Source organism: Ptychodera flava, chromosome 10 (genome assembly GCF_041260155.1).
Source record: "Ptychodera flava strain L36383 chromosome 10, AS_Pfla_20210202, whole genome shotgun sequence".
In the NCBI taxonomy this organism is placed as follows: domain Eukaryota; kingdom Metazoa; phylum Hemichordata; class Enteropneusta; family Ptychoderidae; genus Ptychodera; species Ptychodera flava.
This window is the reverse complement of record NC_091937.1, coordinates 14,799,304-14,811,045: the sequence shown is the minus strand read 5'-3', so window position 1 is coordinate 14,811,045 and position 11,742 is coordinate 14,799,304. Positions and strand designations below refer to the sequence as shown.

Below are 11,742 nucleotides of genomic sequence, written 5' to 3'. Positions count from 1 at the left end.
GTTGCGCCTCTTGCCTGCAGCTGGCCCAAATGATGTTGCAATACGATGATGTCCTTCGGTATATTCTCGGGGACTTTGGAACTTATCAGAAGTTCTGTTTCTTCATGCTGGGGCTGACTTCCTTGACTCCGGTGATGCAGTCCTTCGCGCCGGTGTACATTCAAGCCTACACCGATCACTGGTGCCTGGTTCCCGCCGTAGAGAACATCACCCAGCAGCTGTGCAATGACAGTCTGACCGCGGAATGCGAGGAGTTGGTGAAGAACCTCACCTTGCCCAGGGAGAGCATGGAGGACCTCTGCGGGACGACACTCGGGTTCAGTCAATGTGAGCGATTCGACGTTGGACTTGACGAGTTGCTTCATCCGTCAGCGCCGAGTCTGTACACGAATAAAACAACAAGTTGTGACCATGGCTGGGTTTACGACACCTCGCAGTTTAAATCAACGGTCAACCAGCAGGTAAGTCATGTAAGGTGAGACTAAGGTCAAAAATTATTACGGAATGGGAAGGGATTCGAAACGTCCCATTCATAAAGATTGTGCATTCGATGCCTGGTTAGGGACTGGTCATAAATTACGGGGGGTGGGGGGGGGGGGTGGGCCGGTGTTTATCGAAAAACCGCTGCATCAAAAATAGTGACCCTTCAAAAGTTCATGCACAAAAATTAGTGACCCTCCCCCTATCAGTGCATGAAAATAAGTGACCCTCCCCTGTTACTCAATACACCCCCAAAAAAAACCCGCAATGTGTTCAAGACCTCCTTCTGACTTGCTATACTTTTGAAGTCCCCTCCCAAAAGGAAGGCAAAATGCGGCCGATATAACGCTTTGTCCAAAACATATCAAATCATAAGTGTGTGATAATTCATGTAAATGTACTTTGCTTGAAGTGGCAGGTAAAAAGTGCATGCATGTACAAAAAATGTAATTTTTAGATTTCATCGATAATGTCCATTCACTATGCATGGCAGCCTATGATGAAACTATGAATATTTTTTTCCAATACAAAACTAGGTAAATCTGTGCATTTATGTACACCTAATTATTAGTATTAATGTTCATGATTAGACTAGAGTGGTTTCAAGTCAATGCAATGGTTGTGCAAGAAATTTGATTTTGGAATTTCACTTAAATGTCCATTCACTATGCATGGCAGCCTATGATGAAACTATGAATATTTTTTTTCCAATACAAAACTAGGTAAATCTGTGCATTTATGTACACCTAATTATTAGTATTAATGTTCATGATTAGACTAGAGTGGTTTCAAGTCCATGGTTGTGCAAGAAATTTGATTTTGGAATTTCACCGAATGTTGATTCACTATACATTGTAGGCTATGAGGAAACTACAAACGACTCGTAGGTTATCTGATCCTAAATTGTTATTCAAAAGTTGTTCGACCTGAAGCTTCCAGTTGTTATTGATGACATTTTGAACTATTCTGAATAGTTTGTATTCTGTCAATGTCCTCAAAAATGAAAAATGTACATACAGCTTCATGAACATTTGACACCGACCTATACCCAATGGATTGTCAATGGGAGAATGATATCAAATAAGTGATCTCCCAAATTGTTATTGAAAGCGTCATTATAGGGGACAGTTTATATGTACAATAGAGGAGTTGGAAAATCAATGTGGCTGCTTGGATCATCAATACATTGTTTATTATACCCTTGAACTTGCGCCCGAAGGGCGCGCCGAAAATGGAAACGACAGAAATGAAAGTGCCAGGAGGCATTTTTTCTTTTTTCAGTATTCCATTTTCTGTAATACGTGCACATGCAATTTCAGCTTTGATGCATAAAAAAGGTGACCCTCCCCCATAGGCTTGCACAAAATTTTATGACCCTTCAAAATACTTGCGCGAAAAATGGCGACCCATCCCCCCAAAACACTGGCCAATCCCCCTGTAATTTGTGTCCAGTCCCTTAAGTTGTAGGAGCAATTCTAACAAGCGAAAGATTTCCTTCTCTTTCCAAGAGACCGGAAAACATGTAAAATATCACAACATTTCTTTGTTTCGGTGTTGGCGTTTAGCATTTTTATTATTTCTAGCCTGATCATGAACAATGTTATGCAGATCAGATCATTGCTGCATTCAATCACTTTTTGATTCGCGGGATTTGCTTACATAAAGAAATAATAAAAGCATAGACCCTCAATTTTGGAGGGTCTACGATAAAAGCGATATTCATAAGGTGTATTATTGTCAAATTCCAGTTTGACTTGGTGTGCGATCGGTTCTATTTGGATGCATTGTCAACCTCTGTCTATATGTCGGGCAACCTGATTGGAGGAGTCATATATGGCGTTATTATGGATAAGTAAGCTATAATTATATTTCTTAATATACCTTCCGCTGTATCCGTGGACGCAGAGCACAATGATATTGACGTGGCGTTCGATAATTTTGGGTGTTATTGTGCGCTATTTGACCTGTGACCTCACTCAATTACAACAGTTTTATATAAACACTAGGGAAACCAGACAAGATTTCTTTTTATTTGAAAACATATGCACCTAACGACCATATAGTCACCTGGTGAGCAATGGCCAATCCAAAAGCGTTGAATGCGAAATAATCCTGCCGAACTACAATATTTCTTCAAGTACACTGCACTAGTGCGCACTTGGTCATCTACCCTGAGCGGACTCGCTGAACGCGTTCCTAGTCTGCGTGCGATCACGCGACGCAGCGGACAACAAGACACTCTGAAAACACTTTACTTTCGACTTTTGTTGAAAAATTCGACAGAAGAAGGTGTAATGATAAGGTTATTCTCAAAATAACACCAATATTCATGCCTTCGTATATTTGTATTTGTCCTCGTCTCGAGCGCTACACGTTTCGAATAATACCTTCGCTGTACGATGTACTCGGACTTAAATCTCGATATTTTGTGAAACCTAATGCTTATTGAATGCTAACTGCTCAATCTTGTCTTAAACATTTCTGTAAAAGACGAAGATCTGCATATTTTACGGTTGACCTCCAGTGTTTTGGATGTGAGCTGTAATTTTAACGTATCTATTTATGAACGTGTTCCCCCTATGTTTGCAGGTTACACAATAAAGTTACAGTTGTCGTTTCAAAGTTGCGAGGAGGACGCCCTGGCAACTGCCATTGCCAAACATTTTAAAAAGCTCACATCAACATCCAAGACAGTCACTTTAATTATCCATCAGAATTACTGAACTTGCTTGCTTGATCAGGCAAGAATGGTATAATTCAACCTTCATGAAAACAATTTTTTCATCAACACGATTGGAAGTAAATTTGGATAATTGGATGGTGAAATAATGTCTTTAGAGTCTGCAAATGTCAGCTCATCTGCTTTTCTTTGTACGTTACACACATGTTTTTAATGAGTAATTTGTAATATTGAGATATTCATCTATAGGGCACCTAACATTTTTGAGAAATTTGAAAAATATGAAGATCAAATTATCCCAAAATACTTCCAATCGTGTCCATCCAAACATGCAACACTAACTACAACTCTCAATATGTATATAAATGTATGAAAAGTAGTATTATGCCTAAATTCTAGTTGTTTTTAATAGTTCCATTTGTGGTCACGACTTTAGCAGTAACCAAACTGATCTTTTGCCACAGTAGAAGATGTCCCACTCGTTACTTTGACAAAGCCTCTCTCAAAGCTCAATGCAGATGAGTCTCTATCTCCGTCTCTCTGTCCCTGTCTCTCTGTGTCTCTGCCTGTCTGTGTCAGCCTCTCTTTGTCTCTCTTCCTCTGCCAGCTGTCTATTTGCAAGTCTGTCTGTCCGTCTGTCTCTATTTCTGTCGCTCTCCCCCTTTTTCTGTACGTAAAGATAAACCATCACTCTCTCTTATTTCAGATTTGGTCGCATGCCAGGTTTAATGCTCGCCTTCACATTCATGATTATCTTCGGTGTGATTCAAGCCTTTGCCGTGAACTATGCCATGTTTGTAGTGATTCGCTTTCTCCTCTCCGTGGCGTCTTATTCCGTATACATGGCTGGATTTATCATAGGTGAGGTCTGCATCCCTGCATCAGTCACTGACGTGACAAGGCTGTTTGGCATAGTATTTTTATAAACACATACATACATGCATGCATGCATGCATGCAGGCATACATACATATACATAGATACATAGATACATAGATACATACATGCATGCATGCATGCATGCATACATACATAGATACATAGATACATAGATACATAGATACATACATACATAGATACATACATAGATACATAGATACATACATACATACATACATACATACATACATACATACATACATACATACATACATACATACATACATACATACATACATACATACATACAGATTTCACCCATACCTCGCTTATCACCAACGTGCAGTCTTCAACATATTTTTCGTTACAATACAATTTTTTATTATTGTATTATAGGATTCGACATCTGAGATAGCGCATACAACAGCAGTAAAAGACTAAATACCTTTTATGATGACAGATATGCGATACAGAGTTTCAACATTTTGCAAGCTGAGTGTGATTGCAGTCACCTTGGCAGATTTTCCGCGTTTGTTTAAATGAGTGAGTGAATGAGTGAGTGAGTGAATGAATATATGAATGAATAAATGAATGAATGAATGAATGAATGAACGAACGAACGGACGGACGAACGAACGGACGAACGAGTGAACGAACGAACGAATGAATGAATGAATGAATGAATGAATGAATGAATGAATGAATGAATGAATGAATGAATGAATGAATTGAAAATTGAAATCTTCACAGGTCAGTGTCAGGGAGACGCTTTAATGCCCATTGCACAATCAGGAACAGCATTGGAAAGACGAGCACCTACTATCATTTTTCCATGCATGGTTTAAATCGCCAGATATATAACGTCAATTTGCACATGATTTTAACACTTTGTAGAACTCAATTACCAAGTGTTACTAGATTATCATATCTGTGTCATGTCTTTGCTATGTGTAGAAATATAGATAAACATGTTGTGAAGGACTGAGTTGCGAAAAAGGGACAAAACTTCCAATTTAATCGGAAAACGATAAGAGTAATTGGTGGCGAACTAATGACTGACGCTGAGAAAACCGATGCTGTCCTTGTTGAGACATTAGATGCCGTGATAAACATTATTGGATAACATCAGACTGACGTACGAATTAAAGGGCCATAACTTATCACGTTGCGATGCCTGGACCATTTAACAATCAAATGCTGCCATGTCGATCGTGCTAAAACCATCATCTGATGTATGAGCCTCAGTTTGCAAAGTCCGATTTGAGTAAACAAACAGACATATATAGCGAACATTTGACATGTTTTACAACGTTCTCTGAACATACATTCATCAAAACAAGATGAAAGCTACGCTGAATTTATCGATTTAATACATTACAGCGTCTGCATACTGTTAACCAATAAATATTGTAAGCGTTCCACGAGATGAAGTTGACCCTCAAATAAAGGTAAAAAATATTGAAGCTACAGTGTCTTACCGTTTAATGAATTAAGTCTGGAGGAACAACTGAATAAAAGTGCTAAATCACACGAGATTTTACGGAACAAGTTGCTTGATTACTTCAATGTCGTTTTTGACATCAGTATTTTTTAATTCTTTATTCCTAGCTACCGAATACATTGGCCCCAGTAAACGTACAATCGCCGGCATGGTGTACCCAATGTTCTACAGCGTTGGGTACATGTTGTTGACCCTATACGCCTACTTCATCCGGGAATGGTGCATACTGCAGCTGGTCATCACAGTTCCCAATGTTCTGTTCCTGACTTACTGGTGGTAATGATAAATTTGTACTGAATCCAGACAGAATGGAGATTTGCCTGATTGCGTAGGGGATCAGTGTTTTGGCTTTGTTTGCTTAAAGTTTTACCTTACTTTGATATGCTTTGAGTTATTGGTTCTCACTGTACTTAAGCGCAAGAAGGACTATAACAGAACCATCGTACCATTATGAAGTGATAAACCGACAGTCTGATGGTCAAATTTGTTGCAATTTCATAAGTTTTGTTGATGTGTGAGTAAGCATGTGATGAACTGGATAGGTTAGGTCATGAAGGAGCTCTATGGTAGACCGGGAGATGTTGTGTCGAAATATGACCCATCAATTCCTGAAAGGATGTGACAACATTTTTGAATCACAACAGTAATTCGGTGGTTTTACTTGATTGCATGAAAAGTGTCACTTTAGGTAAATCTTGACGGGTGTACATGCTAGCAGGGTACGTTTTTCCAGATACCTGGTGCCACCACTGAAAAGTGGTTCAAGATCTCCCTATTGTTATTGTCATTTTCAACTTGTTCCTTGGACCTGTTATAATTTTTTTTATTTACCTTCAACGATACTGATTATTGAACCTATGTCTAATTTCCACGTGATATCAAGAACAATAGGCAGCCTTTGCCGTTTAAGACGTGAAAGAAAGTTTTACAAATTGGCAATAAATGCATGACCAGTGGCAAGATTGCACTATTACAAATACCGGGGTCTTGATACTGAATCAATTAGCGGACAGGCAAAACACGCAATGACGTCATTACTAGCGGAGGACCCTGACCCATCATCACGCGATGTCGACTGTACACCTAGAAACCACCCCATGTTCTACAGTGAAGTCAATGTTGTAGATACATCGTAAGTTCAGAATCTTCAAAAATGATTACGTCACACTTGGTTAAGAATCCAGGGCTCCGACGATATTCTTAATGCAGGGAATTCCTAGCAATAGTCAGTTTGTGTAAATTGGGTATGCATGAAAGGTCATCACCTGTCAATACCTTGACATTGTAAGACGTGCAAAACATTAATTTTTAGAAGTGGTAAAGTTTTTAAATTAATCCTTTGAATATTTAGTTCCGGCATTCTCGTACTTATTCTGCTTTTCCATCACCAATTAGGATTATTCCCGAATCTCCCAGATGGCTACTTTCTGTTGGAAGAGACGAAGAAGCAGAGATAGTCATCCGAAAATGTGCGAAGATCAATAAAGTGGAAGTACCAGCTCATCTTTTCGATGGCACATGGATACCAGCCTTGAATGAGCAGGTATGAAATAATAGGACTATTTATCACATGTTAACACCTCATGTGTAATTCCATCATTGTGATTTACTTAAACATTGTCGCGTGACATGTTGAAAAAAATGATAAAACATGGAAACTCTTGCCCCTTCGGTTAGGTGATCTCGACCACTGAGAATTAATGAACCTACATCCAAGTTTAGTGAGTATCTTTTGTCTGCCCAGCATACTCTAGTGCACTGGTTTCGTAGAAAGCACGCGCAAGAACTCCGGCCCGGGCGTACGACACGTTATACCTGTTGAATTAGACAAATGGGAGGAAAACATAACACGGACGATTGGGTAACGGACCAGGGACAAATTGCGTTGTGTGTAGAGAGGTCCGAGACAATGGCAAAATAGAATGCTCTGATGATATACACAGGGTGAATAATGGCACTTCTACGTTGAAATATGCATTTAATTCCATAGAGCAAAGAAAATATCTCAAGCGAAGAAAGATATAGCGCCCTTGATTTGGTTCGACTGCCCAACATGAGAAAGAAGTCTTTGATAATGTTTTATATCTGGTAAGGTTGCCTCTACATGTAGATATTGTACGGTTTAACGATAAAACGCTTCCAAAGATAGCGTAAGACAAATTTTATTTGAGCCGTCCATACACCCTTGTTTCAAATTTAATGCAAATGTTAAATTTAAAGGTATGCCAACTCCATGTGTTATTATTGTATGTATGGCTTCAAATGGTAACCTGTACAACAGTGTTCCAATAAAACTATATCTTTTTAAATTGTACAACAGAAACATGTGGCAGGTTTTGGTACAGAATGCTATGAACCTCCAAGAGATGAAGTTTTTATGTTTTTTTAGTTATCCTGTATTTCATTTGACATTTTCAGTTGTTACTGTGCTCTTGTCCCCTCGGAGAAATATGCTCGGTGAACTGTTTATGTTTTAAAAGTTGATAGCAGTGACCTAACAGAACAAAAAAGACACGGCGAATCCTTGCGATATATGTTAAATCTCTCTAGTTTAAGTTTAATGATCTTGAGACTATTTTCCCCTTTCAGGACTATAAACAATCTCGTGTACTTCGGCATTTCATACAACACCTCTGCGTTGGCCGGGGATGACTACATCAACGCATTTCTCTCCGCGTTGGTCGAGATCCCTGCATATGCCATAGGCATCTGGATGATGGACTTTCGCTACCTCGGACGCAGATGGTCTCTATGTATCACAATGGTATTAAGTGGAATAGGGTGCATATGCGCTGCCTTGATTCCGGCCTGTGAGTAATGCCACATGTGGTAATGGACTCATTGCAGGAACATTGCACAAAAACACTTCAAAAATGACATTACTCATGGTGGGGATTTTGTCAGTATCGATAAACAGTTCACACTCGAATCTAGGAGGATGAACTGGGTGGTGGAGGAGGCTGGAATTTTACATGCTACCTTTCGATTAAGGGCGCCCTACTAGTTGCTTAATTGCATAGCAATTTTCATAGTCACTAAAAATTTTACCTACTTTGTATTTGTAGTCAAGTGAAATTGCTCTATTTACAATATCTCTTGTGTTTGTTCGTGTGCTTCATCTTCTTCGTTGCCGATGACGCCACCCTCAATTGATGGAGTAAACGAACAGTTCCAGTAAACTTTTACTCTTCATCAATGACAGGTGGACCCTTTGCCTGGATCGAGATAACATCCGCAATGATTGGAAAGTTTGCCATCACTTCCTCCTACGGCATGATTTATGTTTACGCATTGGAATTGTTCCCGACTCCGGTGAGGTCAGTGTTAATTCGAGCGAGAAAATAATTGAAAAACTGAAAATATTAGCAAAGTAAATAAATGAATGAACAAATAAATAAATTAATAAAACAACTCAATATAACTGTATGCAGAGAGCAGTATACAAGCATGTACTACAGACACAAACAATTAATTCAAGCTCAGTTCACAGCAGTGGACCCGCCAAGTTTTCTACAACAATGTATATATACCTCGCATCACCGCTCCAATTTCAACGTAATGCCGCCATTGTTGACAGTACCGCGGGTTTATGAAGGGATTTGCATGGAGCCTGTTTTAATAATATTGGAGTGGATGTTTTTTTTGCCATTTAATTGAGCAAATGCTACCATGGTCTCGGTTGGTTTACTAGTAATCCTCAATTCTATCTTTCGTTTCAGGTCTATCGGTATAGGATTGTGTTCTATGTTTTCGTGCATTGGAGGCATACTGGCTCCTCAGGCGTTATTATTCGGTGACCTTTGGAAACCGCTTCCATTCCTAGTGTTCGGAGTCACCTCGATCATCGCCGGCATTCTGACGTTACCACTTCCGGAAACAAGGAGGGAGAAACTACCAGAGACCATGGAGGAGGGAGAGCAGTTTGGAAAGTAGGCACTTCTTAGTGGTTGAGGGCGCTCATTTCTATGTATATATTATATCATCGTTATATAATTTCAATTGCATCCAGAAGGACCGAACCCAGTACTCCGACATGCAGTTCACATGTAGCAACATCGGTCCCTTAATTAAAATGTTTTTTTTTTACGAAGAAAACAATGGTGACAACGAATAATGGCAATATTTCAGTTGCAAAGGTCAAAGTTCGTAGATCAAAAGCAACAATTTGTGTGTTTGCAATTTATCATCCCACTCGTTCTTTCTTGCTGTTTGCATTATTTCGCTGATCACTGCGTCTCACGTGACTAGACGCAGCACGTAGTAAGACGCAGATACAGGCAAACCGCCATTTTGAAATGAGACAGTTTTTGGTCTCCCGGAAGTTGTTAATTGCGCATGCCCGCACATAGTGCATCATTTTTTGTCGCGTGCTTTTTAGTCTAATCTGGTAGCTGCCAATATTTCAAAACTTGTACGAATGGTAATTAAATCCTTGGTTAAATTCTAGCCACGTTCGCATCATGAAACTGTGATAATTTTAGCGTTACTTCCAAATAAAATTGAACAGCCAATGACAGCGCCCCATGATTCAACCAATCAGATTTCGTAATTCGATACATTGCGGTTTCCCCTTACCTGCCTCTTTGTGCTAGTCACTGAGGCGGGGACCAGCCAATTTGCAGTATGTGCCACACTGTATAGGTCTGCGATGTAACGCACATGCGCATGAAAAATAGCGCTCCTAAGTATACTTATTGATGTTTTCAAAGTTTTTCAACTCGTTCTTTTTTAATTCTCAGGAAAGCTCCCAAACCAGAAGAGGATGTAAGTGGAATTGGAAATGGTGAATTGTCGAGGCTTTGAATCTCAAAACGCGTCAGAGATTCGTGCTGTTCACGGCGAAACATCTTTCTTCAATTCTGCAGTAGTCAACGGAAAGATCAAGAGGGTTCAATTACGTGACGTAAATGACATTAGGTCTTGCATTTGTCTTTAAAGATATTGCATGAAAGTTACCCAGTAACCACAAAATTTATATATTCCCATATATAGTAAAATAGACTCATCAACCATTTTACCTTCGAAATGTCGGTCACATCACACAGTTTGGCGCCATAAGGATTTTTGGAGTGTGTAAAGCGAAAACTAATATTCGCTATTTTCAAGTCAGGTGACCGAATTTCTATAAGTGTGTCGAATTTGAGTCTCATTACCGTAAACATTTTAGAAGATTTTTTCAAACGTTTCTCTTATTGTCCATTTATTTGCTGTACAGCATCATATTTTATATAGATCAAAGCGTTTCTGAAATGTTTATTCAGTTCTTCCTGGAATTTATGCAAGAAATGTCGATGTAAAAGTATTAGGAAAAACGACGACAGCAGCGATACCATAAAATCGCAGGCTTACTGTACAAATCCTCTGAAATTCCTAAAGGAAGTCCCTTCAACTCAATACCTAGCTCATTCGAACCTCTTGTCGAGAAAAATGGTAAGGCAACATTATGAAGGATAAATAATCTTCACGGGCATTCTTGTCAAGTGCCAGTAATCCTTAACACCACATTAGATAAAGGAGTTAAAGATAGTCTTCTTCTGTACGCAATATTTTGCGACAATGTATAGTTCTGGAATATTAACGAGCATTATAAATCAAGCCCTGAAATATATTTTGAACATGCCATCTATTGTATGGAACTATATATACATAAATCTGTTGTGTAAATAGGAAAAAATATACGCCATATTTTTCTGTATATTTATAAAGTTTTTGTCAACCGGGAAGCATCGTTGTGTGTGCGAGTCTACTTGCACACAAAATGTGTTTGTATGTTTTGGAAGGATAACTACTTTCATATATACATGAACAAGTTTATGGTAGCCCGGATCCATTTTCTGGTTAAACTTGAAAATGCTGTCTGCTCCTGAACTCCTTGAATATTCTCGTTATTGTATCATATTTTGCGAATCTTTAAAATTTATCTGTATTTTGTATGTTTTATATCATTTATCCTTAGGTCCCTACATACAATATTTAAATCCAACTTTTACCAATGAACTTACATGCTATACATTTAAAAGTGTATAATTGACGCAATATGATTTTTATGCTTTTAATCAACTGGCGTTTTATGAAATTATTACAAGATATGGACAATTTCTACTAACTTCGACTAACTTAAATAAAAGATAGTGACAGTTTTCCAAATCTGTCTCTTGTTCTTTTACGTTTATCAGTGATTGATTGATCGATTGATTGATTG

The 11,742-nt window shown here is 38.7% G+C and overlaps 1 protein-coding gene across 2 annotated transcripts; it reads left to right on the top strand.

Annotated features, from left to right (window-relative positions):
• On the top strand, positions 1-11,687 carry LOC139142068 (organic cation transporter protein-like). Of its 2 annotated transcripts, XM_070711857.1 has the most exons (10): positions 1-461; positions 2,229-2,332; positions 3,867-4,021; positions 5,648-5,816; positions 6,936-7,083; positions 7,531-7,628; positions 8,130-8,350; positions 8,743-8,857; positions 9,260-9,469; positions 10,280-11,687. In XM_070711857.1, the coding sequence occupies exons 1-10, from the start codon at positions 30-32 to the stop codon at positions 10,341-10,343; spliced, it is 1,716 nt and encodes a 571-aa protein (XP_070567958.1). In that variant the 5' UTR covers positions 1-29; the 3' UTR covers positions 10,344-11,687. The 2 variants fall into 2 exon arrangements, with proteins under 2 accessions (XP_070567958.1, XP_070567960.1); XM_070711859.1 differs by lacking the exon at positions 2,229-2,332 and having other exon boundaries at positions 272-461.
• The last annotated feature ends 55 nt before the right edge of the window (positions 11,688-11,742 follow it).

Excerpts from the sequence above, each read along its gene's own strand:
- LOC139142068 (XM_070711857.1), top strand. The coding sequence starts at position 30 with ATGATGTTGCAATACGATGATGTCCTTCGGTATATTCTCGGGGACTTT. Across the intron at positions 2,333-3,866 it reads TATGGCGTTATTATGGATAA|ATTTGGTCGCATGCCAGGTT; the intron begins GTAAGCTATAAT and ends CTCTTATTTCAG. Across the intron at positions 7,629-8,129 it reads TTGATAATGTTTTATATCTG|GACTATAAACAATCTCGTGT; the intron begins GTAAGGTTGCCT and ends TTCCCCTTTCAG.